The sequence below is a fragment of the Pelodiscus sinensis genome, chromosome 19 (genome assembly GCF_049634645.1).
Source record: "Pelodiscus sinensis isolate JC-2024 chromosome 19, ASM4963464v1, whole genome shotgun sequence".
Taxonomy (NCBI): domain Eukaryota; kingdom Metazoa; phylum Chordata; order Testudines; family Trionychidae; genus Pelodiscus; species Pelodiscus sinensis.
Genome location: NC_134729.1, coordinates 20,502,388 through 20,525,693, shown reverse-complemented (window position 1 = coordinate 20,525,693; position 23,306 = coordinate 20,502,388). Strand labels below are relative to the sequence as shown.

At 58.6% G+C, this 23,306-nt stretch overlaps 1 protein-coding gene across 3 annotated transcripts; it reads left to right on the top strand.

The window, feature by feature from the left end:
- Positions 1-328: 328 nt before the first annotated feature.
- ARRDC2 (arrestin domain containing 2) lies at positions 329-19,186 on the top strand. Of its 3 annotated transcripts, none has more exons than XM_075902954.1 (8): positions 329-704; positions 14,647-14,713; positions 14,890-15,037; positions 15,692-15,794; positions 16,105-16,361; positions 17,011-17,173; positions 17,444-17,595; positions 17,692-19,186. In XM_075902954.1, exons 1-8 carry the CDS (start codon positions 440-442, stop codon positions 17,743-17,745), a joined length of 1,209 nt encoding a protein of 402 aa, XP_075759069.1. In that variant the 5' UTR covers positions 329-439; the 3' UTR covers positions 17,746-19,186. The 3 variants fall into 3 exon arrangements, with proteins under 3 accessions (XP_075759069.1, XP_025042315.2, XP_075759068.1); XM_025186530.2 differs by lacking the exon at positions 329-704 and adding an exon at positions 2,500-2,674; XM_075902953.1 differs by lacking the exon at positions 329-704 and adding an exon at positions 12,355-13,271.
- Positions 19,187-23,306: the final 4,120 nt, after the last annotated feature.

Sequence of the window (23,306 nt, the reverse complement as noted above, 5' to 3'; positions counted from 1 at the left end):
AGGCACCAGAAAACCTGGAGTCCGGGCAACTGGCCTCTATTCCCACTGGGACCCTGGGCCCGCTGGGGGATGCGGGGCAAGTCACTTGCCCCCCGCCGTGCCTCAGTTTCCCCGACTGTAAAAGGGGCCCCTATAGCGCTCCGGCTCCCCAGGGCCTGCCGGGCTGGTGTCGCTCCGGGGGCTGCGGCCAAGGAGCCCAGAAGCGGGGCCGGGCTGAGGGCAAAGCAGAGCGCGGACGGGCCTTACAAGGCCATAGGCGCCCGGCGAGCCGGAGCCACAGCCGCGGGGCGGAGCCGCGGCGCTGGGCGGGTAGGGCCTGCGGGGCGGAGCGTGTCCCGGGCTCGGGGCTGCCTGGTGCGGAGCGGCCCTGCGCCGAGCCCGGACTCCGCTGCGCCGAGCCCCGCCGGAGAGACGCGTCCCGGGTGCCGGGCTGGGGGCCATGCAGCGCCTGGGCAAGATCCGCAGCTTCGCGGTGGAAGTGGCCGGGGGCCCGGCGCAGGGCGCCTACCGCGGCGGGGAGCTGCTCTCCGGCCAGGTGGTGCTGGAGCTGGGCCAGGGGCTGCAGGTGCGGGCGCTGGAGGTCTGCGCCCGGGGCTTGGCCACGGCGCACTGGCTGGAGAGCCGGAGCGTGGGCATGAACACGGTCTACAGCGACTACACCGCCTGCGAGCCCTACCTCCGGGCGCGCCGCCAGCTCATCCGAGGTGAGTCCCCCGCCCTGCCCCGCACCGTGCCTCAGTTTCCCCATCTGGCCTGTCCCTGGCATCCCCGCGCAGCCGCCGCCCCCCTTCCCCACGCCCCGAGCGGTCTCTGTCCCGGTGCCTGGCCCTGCCCTCCTGCCGGGTACTGGCCTGTCCCTGGCATCCCTGGGAGCCACCCCCCCCCAGCGGTCTCTGTCCTGGTGCCTGGCCCTGCCCGCCTGCCGGGTACTGGCCTGTCCCTGGGAGCCGCCCCCCCCGGAGCGGTCTCTGTCCTGGTGCCTGGCCCTGCCCGCCTGGTGGTGGTGGGCAGCTTGCTCTCTGACTGCTCCATGGAACATGGGGCCGCTGGGACCCACCCCAGCTCCCTGTCTTCAGCTGATGCCAGCTTAAGCAGCGGGCGCTGATGGTGGCTGCCCGGCTGTTCCCGGGGCGGGCAACTTGCTCTGGGGATGCACCGCAAGCCGCCCGCCTTAGCTGTGTCTGTCCCAGTGCCCGGCTCTGCCCGCCTGCCGGAGCTGGCCTCTCCCTGGCATCCCTGCAGAGTCACAGCACACACACACACACACACCCTTGGCTGCTTGCTTGTGCCTGTCCTGTTCTGGAGCAGAAAGGGTCCAGTTTGTCCTGCCGGGGAGGAGTTTGGGCCGTGAGTGCTCCTTGCGCTGCGGGATTGGGCTGGGAGTGCTGGCATGGAGGGATCTTGGTACGGTGTCTGTGCAGAGTCCTGCAGAAGCCTGTTGTGCGAACACGCCCCAGGGGTAACTTTGGAAAGCTGCCTGTGGCACCCCCCAGTCGCTGCCCCCGGCATTTACTCGGCTCTCCAGGGCCGGGAGGCAAACGGCAGCGCAAGAAACGGCCCCCGGCTCGAGCTGGGAAGGGGATGGTGCATGCACACGGGTGGGGTGGTGCCTCACCTCCCATGCACCGGTGCCTATGGAGGTGAGATCGGGCCATGGCAGCTGGCAAGCTCCTATTTCTGCAGACAGGTAAGAGCTTGCCCGCTTTGCGCAAGATTCCCTACCAGCCCTGTGTGGGCAGGAGGGCAGGTTCTAGCAGCGGGAGCTTTGCCGGGACTAGCCCGTCGCAGGGCTGCGGATCTGGAATAGGCTGTCTGGCCCTACGGCAGTAAGACCCCCCCCACCCCCAGCGGTGGGCTGTCTAGCTGTGAATTGGCCCTTTTGGGGGCTGTTCTCTGCCCCACGTGGAGGGGGTGCGAAGTTAGCTGGGTGTTGGGCCCTGCAAACAGTTCAGAGAGCCCATAGGCCCCTTAGAGAAATGACTCCTTGGCCCAGGGGAGTGAGGCACTCGGCTCTCCCAGCAGGGCAGACGATGCTCAGTTCCAATCCGCCGTGGAGCCCAGTCCGTGCCCCGTCTGGGGGTGGGCAAGGCGTCATGCCGATCGCGCTTCCCAGGACACCGCCCTCTGCCGGGCCCTGGAGATGCCAAACCTCAGAACAGGGCCACTCCGGGCAGCAGCAGGGCCAGCAGCCTGGACCCTCCCCCGCCTGTGGTGCCTCCCCCAGACCTGGCAGGGAGCTCCCCTGGCAAGAGCTCGGTGAGAGAGGCCTCCTGGCACTGGGGGAGGCCGGGGGCACTGGGGGAGATTTCGCTGAGGTTGACTCCAGAGGGCTGCACGGCTTCAGCCTTTCATAAAAAGGCTGCTGGTGAGCGCCCACCCCCAGCTCTGCCCAGGCAGGTTTGCCCTGCGAGATGCTGGGGCGGGGGTTCAAAGCGCTGGTGTCGGAGCACAAGCGCCCTTGGCTTTACTGCTCTTAAGCCCTGTTTCCTATTGGCAGCTCCTGAGTCGCCTGCTCCCGGGCCAGCACCCCCTCCAGGGCGTTCTCTCCGCTGCTGGCATTGAACCACTATGGACCAAACCTCTGTACCACGGGCTGGGGCCTGGGGCTCTCAGAGCTGCTGCTGCGGCTCTTGTGTTTGTACAGAGAAGAATAAACAGCGGAGTCCCCCCAGGTGTGAGTGCAGAACTTAGCTGGCTGGCAAATATTTGTTCTTGTTCCATGGCTCTGGCCCTGCCCTCTCCTCCTGGACTTCACCCGTAACCTGCTTACTAGGCACTGGCTGCCCCGGTGCCTCAGTTTCCCCATCTGGCCTGTCCCTGGCATCCCCACGGAGCCCCCCGAGAGGTCTCTGTCCCTCTGCTGGGCCCTGCAGCCAAGTTAGGCTGGCCTGGACATGGAGCACAGAGGAGCTGTGCTCATTAACAGCAGGTCAAGCTCGTTGCAGATGCCCTCCCCATGGAGTCTCTGCCCCAGAGATTCCAGAGGGAAACGTCCCTGCTCGGATGCAACGTGGAACTGGACTGGGTATTTCCAGTGCTCTGCCGGCGCTGTCCTGTCCGCAGGGGAGGGGAGGTTCTACTTCCCACTCGGCCTAATTCTCCCCACCAGGCACTGCGAGCGTGGGCATAAATGCTGACCCACGGAGCCGGGTGGAAGGAACCAGTCCCTGGAATTCACCGTGGCTGGCTGGGGGTGGGCTGCAGGGTTTGAGCTGGGAGTGGACATGTGCCAAGCCACATTTGGGGACCTCTGGCCACGTCCGGCCTGGGAACCAGCGGCAGAGCCCTGGAGGACGTGTTAAGCAGCGGTAGCCTCCTGGGGAGTCCAGCCCTCGGTTCCCCCCCCCATTGTCCAGGGGCTCTGCACCGCGCTCGTTACAGTCGCAGGAGGGTGAACAGGCGAGGGAGTAGGGAGCAGCCCCAGGGACCTGTTCTCTGGTTTGTGCACAGCCCTGTGGATGATTGATTCTGTGAGCTGGGAGGCCGATGTTCCCCATTAGCGCCTGCCGGGATTCCTCCCCTTTGCCCCCAGGCGTGAACTGTTGTCTGTGTTGAGCTTGCACAGCTGTGTTTGCGCGTTGTAAGAACCCCGCGGGTGCCACGGGGAGGGAGGCGCATTGCCAGACTCGACCCTGCTGGGATGCAACATGGAACCGGGATGGGTATTTCCAGGGCCTCGCTGGCCCTGGCCCGCCCACAGGGGAGAGGAGGTTCAGCCGGGCCCCATGGGGAGATCCTGGGGTTTGCCCTACACCAGGGTTTGTGATTGTATTGGTGTCAACCTTGTGCTGCGTTCCTGCTCCCCCTGGTGATCGTGGGGCACGAGGAGGCGAGGGACGTGCACCAGTGGGGTAGCCAAAACTGCTCCGGTGGGGGCTCCACCCAGCACGCTCGCCCCACTGCCAGGGCCCTACACGGCTGGGGTGCACTGTGGGCGCCGGCCTGCCTGTCAGCACTCGGTGCACCGCCCACGTGGCCTCTCCCTCCAGCAGCGTCCGCTTCCTGCTGAGATCTGCTGCTTGCTGGAGTTTAAACAAAAATACAGCGGGTGGCATGGTAACGAGGCCGAGCAGAGCCCCGGTGGGCGGGGTGCTGGGTTTCCTGCTGAGCTTCCTAGCTCCTCCCTCCGGCAGGCAGCCAGCCGTGCGCCCAGCTGGGGCCCCTGGGCAGATCTGCGCAGGAGCGGGGGGCTTCCTCCAGGAGGTTCCCAAATGGAGTCTTCTGCCCCCGGGATTTAGAGAGAGCTTGTACCTTTGCCAGCTCTGGCCATTGGGGATCCCAAAGCACTTTGCAGGGGGCGCCTTCCCAGCCTTGTTTGTTAGCTGCATTGTGGTGGTGCCTTGAAGGCAGGGCCCTGCCAGGAGAGCTAGCCATGCCCCCAGAGCTGAGTCTAACGGTAACATTTTCAAAAGCACCTCCGTGACTTCGGAGCAGCGTTCCCTCTAAGCTGAGCGCTTGGACGGCCACCCAGGAAAGATTCAAATGCTGCCCTGCTAATTAGCAGAGTGCCCGCCGCTGGCAGCAGCCAGCAGCATGTGTTTCTACTGGGGGTGCACATCTGCACAGGCCTATGTGCGTGTAAAAAATTTATTCTGCACATAGATGGAGAAAACTAGAGGGAACACTGCTTCGGAGCCCCCATTTCATTGATTTTTCAGTGGGACTTTGGCCCCTAAGTGCCTATGTTAGTTTGGAAATTATCACCCTGGGTCTGGGTTTTAGTATCCACCTGCTTTACAGCCAAAGAACCAGTGACACAGAGAGATGAAGGCCGTGCTGGTGCAAACACTCGCATGTGGGCGTAATTTCAGTAGGTCTGCTCACCGGCTTATAGTTAAGCACGTGTAGGTGTCTGCAGGGTTGTGGCCACGGGTGAGTCACACAGGCACGTCAAGTACTTGAAAGGGTGTTAAGGAGGAGGAGGGAGAAAAATGGTTCTCCCTGGCTGCTGAGGACAGGACAAGAAGCAGTGGGCTTAAATTGCAGCAAGGGAGGTTTGGGTTGGACATCAGGAAAAACTTCCTACCTGTCAGGGTGGTGAAACACTGGAATACGCTGCCTAGGGGATTGTGGAATCTCCATCTCTGGAGACATTTAAGAGCAGGTTAGATAGACATCTATCAGGGATGGTGCTTGGTCCTGGGATTGGACCTGACGACCTCTCGAGGTCCCTTCCACTTCTAGTGTTCTGTGATTCTATGACCCGGCAAGAGACTCTAAGTCCACTTCTCCCCTGCACAATTACCAGTAGAACCCAGGAGTCCTGACTTTCCACGCTGGTCCAAGCCACTCCAGTTGATGCTGGCATTGCACTGGTGCAGGTAAAAGGGCAGGATTGGGCCCCCCGTGCCAAGTGGGCGTGGCACGCTCGCTTTCTGTGGGGGCAGCCTTTGGTGCCTGTTCTGCCCTGGTGTGAGTGACCCTGCCACCCCACAAGGTGCCAGGCAGGAGGGAGCTAGGTTCAGTGCCTCTCACAGGCCTTTAAGGGAAGCCCCATTGCATTTAAGCTGCGGGTGGGGAAGGCACATGCTGTACGTGCCCAGCGCTGGGGCTCTCACTCACCTGCCATTGCTGCGTCTTGTCTTAAGGTCTCCGTCCTCGACCTGCACCGGTGCGCCTGGCTCAGCCTGGCTGGGGGTGGGGCAGCGCCAGGGTGCGGAAGATCCGGGGCTGGGTGCTCCGGTGCCTGAGGCAGGCCCAGGGAGTGCCCTGTGGCCACTGTCACATGCAAGGAGCACAGAGCTGAGAGAGATCTGAGGCTGAAAGAAGCCACGGGCCTGGCAGAGCTGTTTCTGGCCACTCTCCGTGGATGCTGGGGCAAAGAAAGGCCCAGGGAAGCCGGTGGGTGGCTGCTGTCCCGTCTGAGGGGCAGGCAGCTGGAAAAGAACTCAGCAGGGTTAATTCCAGGTGGGCAGATGTGGGTTGTGTTACTGCTTTGTTGGAACCTGTGACCTCCAGAGGGGGCGAAGGGGATACGCCCAGGAGCCCTGGCTTGAAGGAAGAGGAGGTCTGAGGAGGCGAGGAAAGGGACAAGAGGGAGCAGAGTCAGAGGTGTTTGCATTCCCACATGGGCCTGGAGTTTTCCTTGAGATATGCATCATGATAAACTGCCCTGTGGCAAGGGTGTTCTCGGTTCCGGGGAACGTTAGGACAACAGCTGGGGGACAGAGGCCAGGCGACTGAAGGGGCATGTGGGAACCTTTGGCTGACAGTGGGCAGAGCTAGTGCTAAGGTCCCATTACTGGGGGAGGAGGGAAGAAGGTTTGGGGGGGATTTGCCATCGACATTGAAAAACAACCTAACAGGCTAGTCAGAGCCTTGGAAAATCTTGGATTTGAAGAATTTAGAAATGTTTCTGTGTCAGTATCTTGCTGTAGCCGAAAGCTCATGATCCCATCTCCATGTTTTGTTAGTCTTTAAAGTGCCACCAGACTATTTGTTGGTTTATCCTGGACAGATTGACTCAGCTACCCCCTGAAGCCTATAATTTATGTACAGGATGAGCTCTGCACAATGTACCGATTTTGGCCCTATCTGGCAATAATTTGAGGCCTCTTGAAGATTATTTTTGGGGGGACAAATATCCCCGGTTCTCCCACTACCACTACCACCAGCACCTGCAGCTGGGCTAAAGAAACCTCAGGGCAGAGCCCCTGCCTGGCCCCTGCGATAGCACCCCCCCCGAATGCAGACAAAGCTGCGTCCGTGGGTGACGTTTGTCCACCAGCATAGTAAACACCGATGCCCTAGAGGGCATTAGCGGGGCTGAAAGAACCCCTCTTCTGTTGGGATGGCCGCATGTGGGCTGGGAGCTTTGCTGGCACAGCTGTCTTGGCGAGCGGTGTGTGGCTTTGTCACACCCCTGATTGCCAACAAAACTTTGGTCAAAGTCCCCCACCGACCAAGCTGTGTCTGGGGACCGGTTGCATCCTGAGACTCTAGTGTTTGGCCACTAGGTGTCGCTGGTTCCCTTCCCTGAAACACCAAGGCAAAGGCGTTTCTGGGTTCCTCCCTGTGGGTGTTACTGAGCAGAGGAGCTTTGCTTTGCTCGGTGGCAGGCAGTGGAAACATGCTACCGCTGTGCTCTGGACAGAAAAGCCCTGTGATTCTGCAGCGCCGGGCCTGTGCACAGCCCTGGTGGGAGCAGTGGGGCTCATCGCAAAGCAGGGCACTTCCTAGGCACTGCCCCTTAGGGACACGTCTCCCTTTGGTACGTGGGCAGCGCCCGCCCGCTGTCAATGGCCCGGGCACCCCCTTGTGACGCTTGTACCTGGGAGCACGGGGAGAAAAGTCACCCTCTTTCCTCTGCACGTGGTGTGATTAGTGGGTGGGGAAGCCTGTGACATTGGGAGGAAAGGGAAAAGCTCGAAAACCGGCTTCCTCTACTCTGGGAGTGCAAATGCGATTGGTCCCCTTGGTGATCCCATGGTTCTCACCTGGCATCACTGGGAGGGGCAGCCAGCCAGGGCTCTGGGGGGGCCCCTCCACTGTGCGTTTGGATCCCTTGCAGGTTAGGGTTTCTTTTACGTTTGGCTTTCTCAAGGAATTGACTGCCTTTCGGTGCCTGTCTGTACAATGGCACGGCGATGCTTTTATCGTCAAGTGCCTGATTCAGACTTAACTCCTACACCGTGTGGGTGTTATTCGAGAATTAAAGAACCACTATGAATTAGGGTGAGGTTAGGGGTAGCCCTGATGGAGAACACTGTGGGGACTTTAACGGGGCTATTTTTGTCTTTCATTTCCTTATCTCCTCCGCCTTTTTCTCAACTCATACAGATTCTAGCAGTTTTCTAAAAGAAAGTTTCCCACATGCTGCTGCTGAACCAAATGTCCTGCTCCTAATTAGGTAAGATTCCCATTAGATCCCATTGCTGGACACTCATCACGCTTTCCCCGCACAACTCTCATCACACTCTGGTTATCTGGGGTGTTATTTACGTGCCCTACAGAGGGGCGGGGAACCTTAGGCCCCGGGGGCTGGATGTGGCCTCCAGCTTGCCTGGATCTGGCCCCCGAGGCTCAGCATTGGGGAACCCATGCTGGTGCTCCAGCCCCACTGACACCCACCTGGAGGGCTGGAGCACACAAAATCTACTAGCCTGCTCTGGTGTGTGATGAGAATGGGGGAAGGGGTGTCTTTTTCCTTCTCAGTCAGGTGCTTCTCACTTTTGTGTGGCCCCTCACTGATTTTTTCAGTGGGTCAGTGGCCCCCAACTCAGAAAAGATTCCCCACCCCTGCCCTACAGTTTGAAATGGGCCATCTGTTGTGGCCAGAAGGGCATAAGCACAGGAGAATTGCCATACTGGTCAGACCAGAGTCTAGCTTCCTGTCTCTACAGAGGCCTGTGCCAAGAGTTTTGGGGGAAGCGAACGCAGCAGGGTGGGTATGGAGTGATCTATCCATGCGTTTACTCCTAGCTTCTTTCTGGTAGTCAGACGTGTAGGGTCACTGTGAGTGTGGGAATGTGTCCCTGGCCATCGTGGCTAATCGCCGCTGATGGACTTGTCCTCCATGGACTTATCTAACTCTGTTTTTTCTTTTTTTTTTAATACTGCTATACTTTTGGCTTCGCAGCGTCCCAAGGCAATGCTCCGGTTAGTTGTGTTTTGTGTGAAAGAGGACTTCTCTCTTTTTTTGCATTAACTCTATTAATTTCGTGAGACGACTCCTGGTGTTATATGGTGGGAAAGGGTAAACACCACCTTTCTACTCACTTTTTCCTACACCAGCGATGATTTTCGAGGCCTCCAAGTATCCCTCTGAGTTATCTTTTTTCTAAGCTGGGCAGCCAAACTCTTTGCAGGCTCTACTCTTGTGGAAGCCCCTTTTCAACCCCTTTATCATCTTGCTGCCCGATTCCGAATCTTTTCCAGTTCCACTCTCACCTTGTGGAGACAGGGTGACCAGAACTGGACACCACACCTTGATTTATATAGTAGCAATAGGATATTTTCTGTCTTATTTTCTGTCCCTTTCTTAATTGGCCTTAACCGACTGTTAGACTCTTTGACTGCCACTGTGCATTGATCAGAAGTTTTTTGGAGAAAACACAGGGGTGACGCCACAAACTGTTTTTTGGGTGGCTAATTTAGAACCAGCGTTTTGCATATCTAGTTGGGATTATTTCTTCCAAAATGTCTTTCTTTCCGCATATCAGAGCCAGGCTTCTGAAACTCCTGCAGTTAGATTTGAGTCCCTACCCACAATGCACAGCACCGACCAGTGGCTTTCTCACTGCCCCTTGAAACTGAGAGGGCTCGCAGAGTCCGGTGCCGGCCCATAGACACCCGTCCACGGCCCAGTCCACTGGCGTCGAAGTCCTACAGGCGAACCCGAGTGCCCCGATGAGCGAAGCCAACGTGTCTTCACACGGCTACGCCGGCTGTCATAGGATGAATGGCGGGTGAGTCACACCGAGACAATGTTGCTCTTCCGATTGGCAAAGTCTTCTGCAATCAGATGTGTGACATTCCGGTCGTGCCCGGGGGACGTTGCCTAGTGAAATAACATAGCAGGGCAAACCGTGCCTCTGCTGGCCCTGGCCGCAGTGACGACTGACTTCGCTGCAGGGCTGGAGCACGCAGCTCCACACCCCTTGGAAAATTCCTGGCCTCTCAATGCATCGGGGCCTACCCCCCTTCCGAACCCAGACACAGAGACTTGGAGGGGCCTGTGAGTGCTCTGTGGAGAGGCAGAACGTACAAGGAGCTATGGAGAGGAAGGGTATTCTGAGATTTAGGCTTCACTGCGGTTGGCACCCACGCTAGGTAGCTCAGGTATGTCTTGCATGGGCTGATTTTGCTCCCTGCCCACACACACACTGCATTGCAGATAGTCCTACAGTCGCTCTGGGACTCCTTTCCCCATCTCTACAATGCAGCCAGTTCTTCCCTCAAAGATTGTCAGGATCCGATGGAGCAGGGATATGGGGGCCCTAAACGGGGAGAATGTTCAGTCTTTTACGAGGGCCCAATCCAACCCCTGCTGAAATCAGCGGAAGCCTTGGAATGCTGTAGCACAGGACAACGTGGCTACCTCTAGACTGGCGTGATTTTCCGCAAATGCTTTTAACGGAAAAGTTTTTCCGTTAAAAGCATTTGCGGATAAGAGCGTCTAGATTGGCACGGACGCTTTTGCGCAAAAGCACTTTTTGCGGAAAAGCGTCCGTGCCAATCTAGACGCGGTTTTGCGCAAGAAAGCCCCGATCGCTATTTTCGCGTAAGAGGGCTTTTGCCCAAATGGGAGCAGCATAGCATTTCCACAAGAACACTGACAATCTTACATGAGATCGTCAGTGTTCTTGCGGAAATTCAAGCGGTCAGTGTAGACAGCTGGCAAGTTTTTCCGCAAAAGCACCTGCTTTTGCGGAAAAACTTGCCAGTCTAGACGCAGCCCGTGTGTGTCTCTTGAGAAGTGAGAGTGGATTGTATCCTGAAGTGTCTACAGCCGTGACTGGGAGCCTCCCAGAGCTGGTGCTCACAAGTTAACCCGGCCATGCGGTGGCACGCACCCTGTTCCTATCATGCAAACACCCATGACCCATGTTTCAGTGACAGAAATCTTCATTGCCGGGAGAACCCTCCCCACATCCCTCCCCATGCTGGGCACTGCACATATGTGGAACCAAGCAACAGGCCCCCAGGCAGAAACCTCCTAAGGAGTTACACATCTGCCTTTTCCAAGCTGACCAAGCCTTACATGGCTCCTGCCCCAGGTGGCTGAGCGAGTAAACCCCTCAAAGCAGGAGTTCTGGAGAGACAGGTGCCGGACAGTGCGGCCTGCCGTGATTCTGTGTTCTAGTCCCTTCCAGGCCTGGGGGCGGAGCTCACTCGTCCCTTACCTGATCAGCGGTGATCATTAAAGTGAAAGCTGCGGGAGCATCTTTCATCCCATAGGAGTGCTGGGCCCTTTATCTGCCTTCCGTCACTTCTTCCAGCCAGGCACATGGGTCTACAGAGTCTCGAATGCAACATTCTTCTACCTTTCTCTGAGCACCATAAGCCGCTGATGGAGGGGTGTAAAATCCTGTTTCATTAGTTAACCCGTTAAATGTTAAGTTTAGCTGATTACGGGTATGTCTACACTACACTACACTAGTCATCCGCAATTGCAAATGAAGCCCGGGATTTGAATTTCCCGGGCTTCATTTGCATGAAGCCAGCTGGCGCCATTTTTAAATGCCGGCTAGTTTGAACCCCGTTACGGCACTGAGTAGCTAGTTCGGATTAGGCTTCTAATCCAAACTAGCTGTACTCCTCGTGGAATGAGGAGTACAGCTAGTTCGGATTAGGAAGCCTAATCCGAACTAGCTACTCCATGCCGCGTGTAGCCGCGCGGCACGGGGTTCGAACTAGCCGGCATTTAAAAATGGCGCCGGCCGGCTTCACGCAAATGAAGCCCAGGAAATTCAAATCCCGGGCTTCATTTGCAATTGTGGATGACTACATTACCCCCGCTAGTTCGAACTAGCGGGGTAGTGTAGACATACCCTAACTGATTAAACTGGGGCTGGCAGAGTGAGACGTGGCCGGGGCTGCTCCAACGGGGCTGTTTCCATCTCCGCATGAGGCTGCTGACTCTCCGCCCGCGTCAGGCTGCTCCGGGATAATGGTTAACTGTTATCCTGCAAGCATCACCCATTAAGGATGACACTTACTCTTACCGTAACCAGGCACACGGGCAGGGTGTGGCACAGGTTAATGGCATGTCCTGTAATGGAGAGAAGAGATGGGTTCAGAATCCCGCCCTTTGGTTTCTGGCCATTGCTTGAGACTTTAGGGAGCTGGGAAACGATCTAGGCCAGGGGTGACTGTGACGGGTTACTTTGCTCCCTGCATCAGGGCCCAGTGCTGGGGGAGATGAGGGACAATGCAAGGGGCAGTTTGCTAGTGTTTCTCCTTTCACCTGTAAGCAGAAAGGGTGGGTTGTACTGGGGGAGGGGGCTTCCTTTCCTCTTTGCAAGCCTTTATTTTGAACCACTCTGTTAGGCTGTAACTTTAAAAACAAGGGCTGTGTCTAGACTGGCCAGTTTTTCCGCAAAATCAGCTGCTTTTGCGGAAAAACTTGCCAGCTGTCTACACTGGCCGCTTGAATTCCGCAAAAGCACTGACGATCTCATGTAAGATTGTCAGTGTTCTTGCAGAAATACTATGCTGCTCCCGTTCGGGCAAAAGGTCCAGTGTAGACAGCTCAGATTTGTTTTCCGCAAAAAAAGCCCCGATCGCGAAAATAGCGATCGGGGCTTTTTTGCGGAAAAGCGCGTCTAGATTGGCATGGACGCTTTTCCGCAAAAAGTGCTTTTGCGGAAAAGCGTCCGTGCCAATCTAGACTGGCATGATTTTCCGAAAATGCTTTTAACGGAAAACTTTTCCGTTAAACGCATTTCCGGAAAATCATGCCAGTCTAGACACAGCCAAGGAGTTGTCCTGGGGCACCTTACAGACCAACACAAATAGTAGCCTGAGCTTTCCTGGGCAAAGCCCACTTCTTCAGATGAGCTGCTAGCTGCCACAGGACTACTCCGTGTTTATTTTGAACAGCATGGATGGGGGGAGGGGACTGCCCTTCCCGTGGGAGCCAGCCAGGCACCCCTCCCCGCCGTAGCTAGGGCAGGCTCGGATCTGGAGCTCGCTGGGGCTTTGCCGAGTGGGGGAAAGTTGATCTTCACGGCGGGGTGGGGCGGGGAGTCGATGCATGGCCCCGGGCTCTGCCTGCAAAGCCCCAGAGAAGGGGGCTGCTCCGCGGGCCAGGCCCCACACATGCTCAGTGCCTTGTTTTGCACGTCTCGGCCCCATCCATCTCTCTGGCAGCTCCCGGCCCGCCCCGGCTCGGGATAGGCCGGCGGTGCATGGGTTGGCGGCTCATTGGGCGTCAGGCGAGGGGGCGGCCCGGGCCAGCGCAGCCACATGGCATTTAAAGGGCCCCGCTGCGAGGCGCTGCTAGGCTGATTCGTCCGGCCCTTCCGCGTCCTGCTCGGCTCCCGGCTCCGCCATGCTCTTCGACAAGCTCCGTCGCTTCTGCGTCCTGCTCGACTGCCCCGAGCTGGACTCGCCGCCCGTTTTCAGCTCGGGCGAGTCGGTGTCCGGCCGGGTGGTGGTGGAGCTGGCCGGCGAGGCGCGGCTCAGTGCCCTGCACCTCCACGCCCAGGGCTGCGCCAAGGTGCACTGGACCGAGTCGCGCAGCGCCGGCTCCAGCACCGCCTACACCCAGAACTACAGCGACCAGGTGCAGTTCCTGAGCCACCGCGACACGCTGCTGGCCCCGCCAGGTAGGGCTCGCAGCGTACGGGCAGGGGCGCGGGCTGGGGACGGACAGGGGCGCACGGACAGGGGCGCACGGGCGCAGGCTGGGGACGGCCCGGGGCGCACGGACACGGGCGCAAGCTGGGGACGGCTCGGGGCGCACGGACAGGGGCGCACGGGCGCAGGCTGGGGACGGCCCGGGGCGCACGGACACGGGCGCAAGCTGGGGACGGCTCGGGGCGCACGGACAGGGGCGCACGGGCGCAAGCTGGGGACGGCCCGGGGCGCACGGACAGGGGCGCAAACTGGGGACGGCCAGTGGCGCACAGGGGCAGGCTGGGGGAACCCGGGGCATACGTGCAGTGGCGCAGGCTGGGGAGTCCCTGGGTACAGGCACAGATACTCGGGCTGGGGCGCCGCTAAGCACAGGCTGTCACTCCCGACCGTGTTCGCCTTGTCCCGGGAGTTGCATGGAAAGGGGCGCGTCTGGCGCTGCTGGGAGCCGAATCTGGGCATATGGCTTACCCGCGGCTCCCTCCCCTGGGCTGTTTCTGGGGGGCTCGTGCAGGAGGCAGCGTTGTCTCCTTTGGGACAGTAGGCGCTGGGAGCTGCTGCGGAGGTCCAGTGCTCTCTGTAGGGGCTTCTCAGAAGCATGGCTGAGAACACCACCACTGTCCTGTCCTGTGTCAAACTTCTGCCAAGTCCCCCTCTGCAGAGGGGGCCGCAGTTGCTAGGCTGAAGCTGTTGTTGGTCCCACATGCCCCATAACTAGCAGTTCTGCACTGAGGCAGGGCAAGTCCTGCAGTGTAGTCAGAAGCCAGACTGAGTCTCTTCTACCCACAGCAGCACACAGATACTTCCTGGTGTGACTGATTAGCCCCCCCCCCCCCAAAATCTCTGCCCTTGGAACTGTTTGAGATGGACTGTGCATACACCTTGAGCTGGAGGGAGGTAGTTTGTTTGCCCATCAGTCAGAAAGAAGAGGTTGCCGTATTTGTGCCGGGCAGGCGAGGAAGATTGTGGCATGTGTTGGTTGTGGTTGTTAAGAATGATCAGTTAGCTTAGGCGTTACCAGAGTGTCCTCTTGGTTCTCAATGGTCAGAAGATCGTAACTTAAATCCAAATCTGCTGCTGACAGGTTGTGTTTGCCCTAAAGGCCCCCTGCAGAGCCGCCTCCTGTCTCATGTCACAACTGTTGTGATTTCAGGGCTTCTGTTTTGCTTTTGTGTCCCAGTGCTTTGGCCACTCCTTCGGAGTCAGACCGAAAGTAACTTCTGAAGGCTGCATTGGGCTTCCTTTAAGTGGCAGCCAAACAAGCACCCTGGTGATCAGGAAGTCTCGCGAGAGAATCTTTCTCGCACTCCTCTTTACATCCCTTTTTTTTTTCCTCTCCCCCCGCAGACAATGGCGAAGTCACCGTTCTACAGGCAGGAAAACACGAGTTCCCCTTCGTGTTCCAGCTCCCAGAGTAAGTTCAGCGTCATTTGTTGTGGTAGCACCATTGCCAGAATCCCTCCCTGTGTCCCACAGGCGAACTGGGTGAGCCTATCGGCCGCTCCCAAGAGCCCGCACACGTGCTCTGTGGTGGAATCAAGGGCTCTGTGGGGGGAACCCTCCTGACCGTTGTCCCTTCTCCCTGGGCAGGACTCTGGCCACCTCCTTTGAAGGAAGGCATGGGAACGTGCGCTACTGGGTGAAAGCCAAGCTCCACAGACCCTGGTCAGTGGTCAAGAAGGCAAAGAAAGAATTCACGGTGATCGAACCGATTGACATCAACACCCCAGCCTTGCTGGTAAGCGAGTGCCAGCCGGGAGTGACAAGTGATGCTGGGTGCCTGATGTGAGGTGCTTTGAAAGGGCCAGATGCTCCAAACGTGGCGAGTCGTCCGTCTGTCTGTCTGTCTGTCTTCTCCTGCCCCCCTGCCACGGAGATGCTCCAAAGTCAGTTTCTCTCTATCCCATGTGAAAACTGTGGCTTAAGCGCATAGGCAGCCAAGTCAGCACCTGCCTTGCCTGTTATCCTGGCAGGGTGCCACTGTGCAGTGTCCGAGTCTGAGTCAGCTGACTTGGGCTGGCAGGACTTGCCGTGCGGGGCTATAAATACCTGAGCGGACATCGGGGCTTGGGCTGGAACTTGGCTCTGGCCCCCAGCGGGACGGGGGTGCCTAGGCTGCTATTCTTAGCCCTGCACCAAGCCCAAGTCGGCCGCCCAGGGCTGAGGCTCGCTGCTGGAGGTTTGTTCTTGCTCGGTAAATGTGATCCAGAGATGCGGGAGGAACAGTCAGTGGGACTTTCCCCTCTGCTCCATGGGTGACTAGTCTCCGTCTTCACAGGTCCCCTGGAGACTAGCAATAAAACCCTTTGAGGGGGATCCTGGGAGGGAGAGGTGGACGGTGGCTCCTGTTAGGAATGGCTGAAACTTACCTTGCTTCTGTCCCTTCCTCTAGGCTCCTCAGGCAGGCGTGAAGGAGAAGCTGGCCCGTGCCTGGTACTGCAACCGTGGCCAGGTCTCGGTGACGGCCAAGATAGACCGGAAAGGCTACACGCCAGGTAACTCGCTATGCTGAATGTAATTGCCCTGGGGAATGTGGAGTGGAGCTTGGAAGCGGCTCGGGGGTCCCTGGGGCTGTCCTGGTCTGGTGGGAAGCCCCTGACCCCTGCTCAATGTGGCCTTGGTCTGTGCCGCTTCCCAAGAACAAATAAGGGGCTGGCTGGAGTTGCAGGAAGAGGCTCTCGCCTAACAGAGGCGATCCCAGGCCGTGCTGCAGAGAAGCCGGGCCTGGTTTCTCTGATGTGGTGTGGGCCCTGTGGCCGGGCCGGGCTGTTCTATTGAACCCGTCCCTCGCCCTCTCTCCACTAGGTGAGGTCATCCCCATCTTTGCTGAAATTGACAACGGCAGCACCCGCACCGTGGTGCCCAAAGCTGCCATCATCCAGATTCAGACGTTCATTGCCCGGGGCACCAAGAAGCAGAAGAAGTCGGTGGTGGCCAGCATCGTGGGCGATGCCGTGGCGGCTGGCAAGAGGGAAGTGTGGCACGGCCGGGCACTGAAGATCCCCCCAGTGGGCCCATCCATCCTGCAGTGCCGCATCATCCGCGTGGAATACGCCCTGAAGGTAGGTAGGATGTGCAACTGGGCCCTGCACCAGGAGGCCTTGAATTAAACCAGTTGCCGAGACAGCTCTGGTAGCTGCCTTGCTGATCCGTGTCTCCGCTGCTTAACTTCATAGCCACGCTGAGCGTGGTTCGGCCCTTCTCCTGTGGGGCGCTTCTTGGGAGGCTTTGTGGGCCGGGCCCCTCCTGCCATGGGTCAGCATCTGCTAAAGATGCTGCATGACGGTGGGGTCAGCGGCAGGGTGAATTTCTAGCTTCTTGACCCACGCGGCTATCCAACACCTGGCTTAGTCTCCTCGCAAGGGATCCCATTGTCTGAATCAACCCCCCACCCAGAAGAACAGCCGGACTGGGTCAGACCAACAGTCCATCCAACCCGGTGTCCTGTCCACCGACAGTGGCCAGTGCCAGGTACCCCAGCAGGAGGGAACACAACAGGGAATCCTCACGTGATCCCTCCCCTGTCACCCATTTCCAGACACAGGCTAGGGACACCATTCCTGCCCATCCTGGCTGATAGCCATTGATTGATGGACCTCGCCTCTGCTTTGGGCAGGGCTGGGTGCTGCCTGTCACCGGGGGCCGAGGGAAATGCAGAGGAAGGGGCTTTCTGCAGAGATGACACCCCCCCCGTGTCGTCCTCCTCAACAGGTGTGTGTCGATATTCCTGGGACCTCCAAGCTGCTCCTGGAGTTGCCCCTTGTGATTGGGACGATCCCGCTGCACCCGTTCGGAAGCCGCACGTCCAGTGTCAGCAGCCAGTACAGCGTCAACCTGGACTGGCTCCGAATGGTGATACCGGAGCAGCCTGAGGGTAAGCTGCCATCTGTGCCTGGGGACCCAGCCCCTTTGAGGTTGAGGGCGGTGGCTCCAACTCAGCTGGTTGGGGAGGGTGGGTCTGGGCACACACGGGTGGCCTTGATTTCTCTCTGGACTCCTCCTCCTGTGGCTTTGTGGGTCCTGGTGCTGCAGGGACCAGGTATCCGAGGGAGGGGATGTGGCTGAACGCAGAGGTAACAACCAGCACGTCTCCTGCTTGCAGATTCTCACCTTATCCCTCCCCCCAATTCCTCTTTTCTTCCAGCTCCCCCCGAATATTCCTCGGTCGTGTCCAGTGAAGAGTCTGCGCAGAGCCTGTCCCCGCCCTGCCAGGATGAGCTGGGCAGTGGCTTGGAAGGCCCTTTCTTTGCCTACATCCAGGAGTTCCGCTACCGTCCTCCTCCACTCTACTCCGAGGTGGGTACCGCATCCCCGGGGCGGGAGAGTGGGGGACTTTGCTGGGATCGGTCCTCCGTGGTGCCTGGTCCAACCCCTCCTCTCTTGGCCTTTCAGGTGGATCCAAACCCCGCCTCCGACAGCATCCGGCCACGCTGCATGACCTGTTGAAGGAGGCACTGAGTGCCGTTGCTGAATTCAAATCCTGTGGGGGTGAGAAGCTTGCCGACTCGCAGGACTTCAGCCCCGAGCATCAGGAACAGTGGCCAAGAGGTGGTCACGAGGCCGACGTTCCTGTGGTGCTGGGAACCAGTTTCCTCCCTGCCGCTCGAAACTGCCGGGGGCACCCGTGCACTGACTCGTCTTGCCCTATAGCTGAAAGGAGGATGTTGGACTTGCTGTGTGGGGTAGGGGCGGCTCCTGAGTGTGGGGCCAGGTGGCAGCGGGAGAGGAGGGTGGAGGGCTAAATTCTTCTGCAGGGTGCCCAGGAGCAAGCCGAGTTCTGTGCTCCTGCTCCAGCTGACTCCAGTGGAAGGAAACCAGGCTGGGACATGCTGCTCTGGATGACCGGAGAGCGTTTGACTCTTGCTCTGGATAAGGCGGGAGGATTGCCGTGCTGTTTGTTCACTGGATTCCTGTCTCCGAGGAATTAAATGGGGTTGTGCTCCCCAAGCGGCAGCTCAGCCCCCATCAGCCATGAGCGGTGCCCCACGGTTCCTACTGTTGGGGCAGCATCTGGTCTGACACGCTGGGACTCGGACGCCCTTAGACTTGTTTCGGGACTGTGTAGGCGAGGAGCTGGGAGCTCAGGGAGGAGCATAAACAGCAGCCAGCCCATCTGGGTCTCGGCCGGGCCCAAACCGGCAAAAAAAAAAACCACTGGACCTTTTGCCGGGCAGGCCTCTTTAAAGGGCTCCTGCCGTGGGGGGCGCTGGTGGCCTTTGGTCACCGTCTCGATGCAAGAGGACAAGGTGAATGGGAAATCGGGGAAGCTGCGAGCCGCAGGGTCAGTCCCTGATATGGTCAGTGTCACGTAGCCCAGCGCTGGAGGCCACTGCCCTTGAGGCCTGTAGCGACTCTGGGCTGAGCAGATAAGAGCCTTCGGTCCACTCTGGCTGCAATGGAGCTGCCTGCGGACTTGCTGCCTTGTGAATGCTTCAACCAGCCCCCCCCGGAGGGTGGGACAGAGTCCCGGGCCTGCTGGTCACAAAGCACTGGAAGCTGGCGGAGCCTGTTCCCTGGGGGAAGAGGAGGTTGCAATGAAGATTTCTTGGGTGCATCCGCCTTTGGCTTCAGGCTGCTCGTACTGGTCCCTCCGCAGCCTTGACCAGAGATCTTGGCCATTGCTAGCGGAACAAATGCATTCCATGATCTGAGACCGAACCTGCCTGACGTGGTCGCCCCCAGGTTGGGGGGAGAGAGGGGAGAGCCACGGGCAGCCAGAGTTATTCCAGCTTCGTCCTTCACCGGCTGGCTTGCAGCTATGCAGCCTGCTCCCCCACTAAGGATGGGGCAGGCTCTTTTGATATCCCTGTTGGTGTATGAGAGTATTTTTGTCTCATTCTGCTTTTGTACAACTCCGGGTTTTGCAATAAACTTTTGCTCTATTGAAGTGAGTGTCTGACGGTGTCCTAGGAATTCTACTTCCGGCCCTGCCTGCAGGGCCCACCTGTTTACATGGCATACGGCCGGCAGAGCCAGTGACTTAGACTTTGGGTCATTCGTTTCTGTCTGTCCCTCGTTCTCTGGGTTTCCCCCTCCTCCCAGAGCCAGCCAGACTTCTGGCCCTGGCTTAGACCCTCCTAGATCTTGCATTTGGCAGTGCTGGCTCCGGACAGTCCATTCTGTCGCCCATCCCAGCCCCAGCTCTGGGTGTCCTGTCTAGCTGGTGCTGCAGTCTGACTGCTCTCCCATCAGGAGAATCCAGCTGCTCTCCCTCCAGCTCAGTCCTGACCCAAGCTAGGTCTGAGCCATCAATACCCCTTTCTAGGCCTGATGCCTGCACTGGTGGGGCAGGACCAATTGGCTTCGGGCTCCCATTAAATCCAGTTTTGCTTCGTTCCCCTCGAGTCTTGCAGACTGGCTGTCCCTAGGAACATGGGCTGATCTCCATGCCATCTGCCCTGCATGCTCTGGGCAGCCCTGCCACACCCTCTGCCCTGGGATGCAATGTGGAGTGATGCTGATGTGTTTAGGAGAGCTCTCAGGCAGGCTGCCTGGTGCTTTCCTACCCCCTTTCCCTCTTATCAGTGCTCCCCTTCTAGAGTCCCAGGCATGGCTGGATCTGTTCATGCCCTTCTCTGCTGGAGGCCCAGAGCTGCTTCAGACTCTGACCTGCTCCCCCATCCCTCACGTCACCCGGTGTCTGACCCCGTCTTGGGATGAGCTCAGCACTGTTCTGTGTAGCTCGGGGGTGGGGAGCCTCTTTTGGGTTGCAGGCTGCTGCCCCATAGAAAAATCACACAGTGAGAAGAGCAAAAAAAATATATATTTGCCCTCACACTAAAGCCGGGCTAGTAGACTTTTGTCGTCTGTTTTCCTCCCTTCCCCCCCCCCCCATGCTCTGTGGGGGGAGCTGCTGGGAACCAGACTTGTGGGGTGGGAAGGGGAGAGTGGGAGGGTTGTAGGGGCAGGAGCATGCTGGGGGGAGGGGTCCAAGTGGGAGGGGAACTGCAGGGCAGGATTGCCAGCTCGCCAATACTGGGGCAGTAGCCCTGAGCCTCGGGCCGGATACAGGCAAGCCAGGGGCTGGCTCCAGCCCCCCAGCCTTAGATTCCCCTCCCCTGGTGTTGCTACTCAAAGGATGCCCAAGTGGTCCCTGACCTGGGTGGGTAAGTAGGGGGGTGTCATGGACCCAGAAGTGCACGGAAGTTGTGGCTTCTTCAAGGCTGCACAGAGCTCATGAGGTGGGAATGGAACCTGAGCCCGACTCCAGGCCTTTGTGAGCCCTGGCCGAGGTTCCCGGCTACACTGGGCACTGACGGGCCCGGCAGCCCTCCTGCGCCCAGCTCTGCGCGGTGGGATGCCTTGGGACTGAGCCGGGCTCTGCAAGCCACAGGGCGGGTGCTGGTGGAAAGGGGCCGATGGCAGCCGGGGCACCGGCCAGCTGGCCTGTGGAGCAAGGGCAGTGCGGCGTCCACAGAGGGCTGCCGGGGGGTCGGTGTGGCGCGTGCCATAGTAGCAGGGAGCTGAAGTACAGGTGACCGGGCCCTAGCACAGCCCAAGCGTCTTGGAGGGCAGAACTATCCTGTGGTGAGCTCAAAGGTGCTGCCTGGGCCGGAGGCCTGTACGGGCCGTGCCTTGCAGCTAGGCTGGCCCAGGACTGGCCGGTCCCTAAGCGTCCTTCCAAGGCTTGGAAGCAGCTGAACAGCTCCATGACAGCAGCATTCATTAGCACTGGGGCAGTACCCCTGGAGCCAGGCAGGTGCTGGGTGAGCGAGGTGCAGTAGGCACCCAGCAGGAGGTGGGTGGGGTGCTGGGATGGGCACCGGGACTCTTTAAGGTTGCCAGATGGTTTAAAAAAAAAATACCGGATAAAAATTTGTCCAAAAAAAAAGAGCCTGGGAATAATCAGAGAGGCCTGGGGAGGGGGAGATTCAGGAGGTCTGGCTGAAATGCAGTCACGGCCCCTTTAATTGCCGCATGTCCCTAGCGGGCTTCCGTCAGGTGCTGAGCTGGACCAGGTTAAAACCGAAAAACGTTCTTACTTAGAAAATACCAGACATTTCTATGTCCGGTATTTCCTCCATTTGTTTCCTGGACACAAAGTCCAAATACTGGACGGTCCGGTTCAATACCAGACTCCTGGCACCCCTAGGACTGGTACAGCTTTCGACGCTGGAGCAGCCGAACCCAGCCTGCTCTGTGATTGGCCGGGGGCCGGCTCCTGTGCAGGGGAGGGTCCGGCGGCTGCTCATTAAAGGAACTTGTGCCCTTCCTTTCTGACCACCCAACCCAGGTTAATCAGGGTCCCGGAGCAGATGCTGGGTGTGACCCTCCTATTACCTGTCTCGACACGGCCCTGCCCTTGGACGAGCTTTGCTTAATTAATTTCCTGTTATTGCTATTGTATTTTTCCATCCTTGGGCTTTAGGCCTGCGGCAGCAGCCAGCGTGCTGGCCAGACATGGTGGGCCCCAGCTGGGAGCCACGTGGGTGAAAGTAGAGCAGTGGGTCCGTGCCATCGGCTGCAGCACATCCTGCCTTCCCGCGCTGGTTTTTATTTTTCATTTGTAGCCCCCCCTAACCCGCATCACGCAGAGGGGCAGATCCTGCGTCCTTGCCCCATGGGCATATCTGGGTTCCGGCACGGTGCAGTGTTGGTGCTGCCAGTTACAAGCGGAGTGCGGGGCGTCCATAAAGTGGTGCATCGCACGAGGGGATGCAGTGCCCTGGGCCGGTGCCTGTGTTTACACTTTGCACACGTGCCCTGGCTCGTTTTGGTTTGTTTTCCCAGTCACTGCAAAAACCAGCCCCTTGTTTATGGGGAAACACGGGACACGCCCCCAGTCCCGCTCTCCCCCCGTCACCCCTGGCATGGGGACAGTGTAGTGTGAGCCAGGCACTGGCCTGCTGCCTTAGGGAATCCAACCCGAATAGGCACCAAGTCAAGCTACGGCATGGGACTAAAAATACATGTTGTTTTTCAAGCAACGATTCTTCCGGGAATTCTCCCTGTGTTTGTTGGAATGCCATCCTCTGCTTGGCTAGTCATCCAGCTGGTGCATCAGGCGGCCATGCTGTGTCTGTTCCTAATCAGAGGCGGAAGGGAAAAGAGCGCTCACTGTATAGATACTGTATTACACAGAGATGCCCTGTGGCCAAGCCGTGGCCAAGGGGACAGGCCGGCCTCATGCAAGCGAGTTTCATAATCGACATCAACAGAGTCGTTGGAAGGCGCGTCCAACGTCTTACTCCCAAATCTGTTTATCTCAGCCAGTTCCAACCCCTTGGGTGCCTGGGTAAGTCCTAAATCCCTTGTTTATAAATTCAGCAGGATTTTGGCGTGGCACTATTTACCGTCAGCTCCCAGGTGCGGGCACAGAGCCTACAGCAACAGAGCAATAACAATAACACCGCTCCCATTCGCCCACCCTTTGCCCTGCGACTCCCTGGCCAGGAGGCCGGGCGGCACCTCGCGCCAGGGGCACGGAGATTTAGCACACACAGGGCCGTTAGCTGTGGTCCCCGAGGCGGCATCCCTTTTCGCGCATCCCTTTGCAGATCCCTTTTTGCGCAAAAACCCCTTTTTCCGCAAGATCGGTAGACCTCCTTTTTGGGGGTGTAAGGATCTTGCGGAAAAAGGGGTTTTTTGCGCGAAAAGGAAACATCCACACGGCTTGTTTTTGCGCAAAAACCCCTAGCGCAAAAACGGAGCGGCAGAAAATATGCAAATGAGATTGCGACTCATGCAAATGAGCCCCTCGTTAGCGTATTTTTTGCCGCAGTGTAGATGTAGCCTGACAGGCTGCAGTCCAGCGTCCCAGTCTCTTGCTCTCACCCCTGCTTCCTTGGATTGGTCAGGGGGCGGCATCTGCTGGCCGGTGGGCTTACGAGCAGGCCCTTTACGCCTCAGTTTCTCTTTCCCTGTTGTCTTCTACAGCTGCCCATGGGAAAACAGAAGCTGTCCTGCTGGCATGCACCAGGTGTGCTTGCCCTCTCCAGCTCCCTGGGGAATCCTAGCTGGGCAATCTCTCCCAGCAGTGGGTGCAGGGTGCCCAGTGCAGGCTCCTG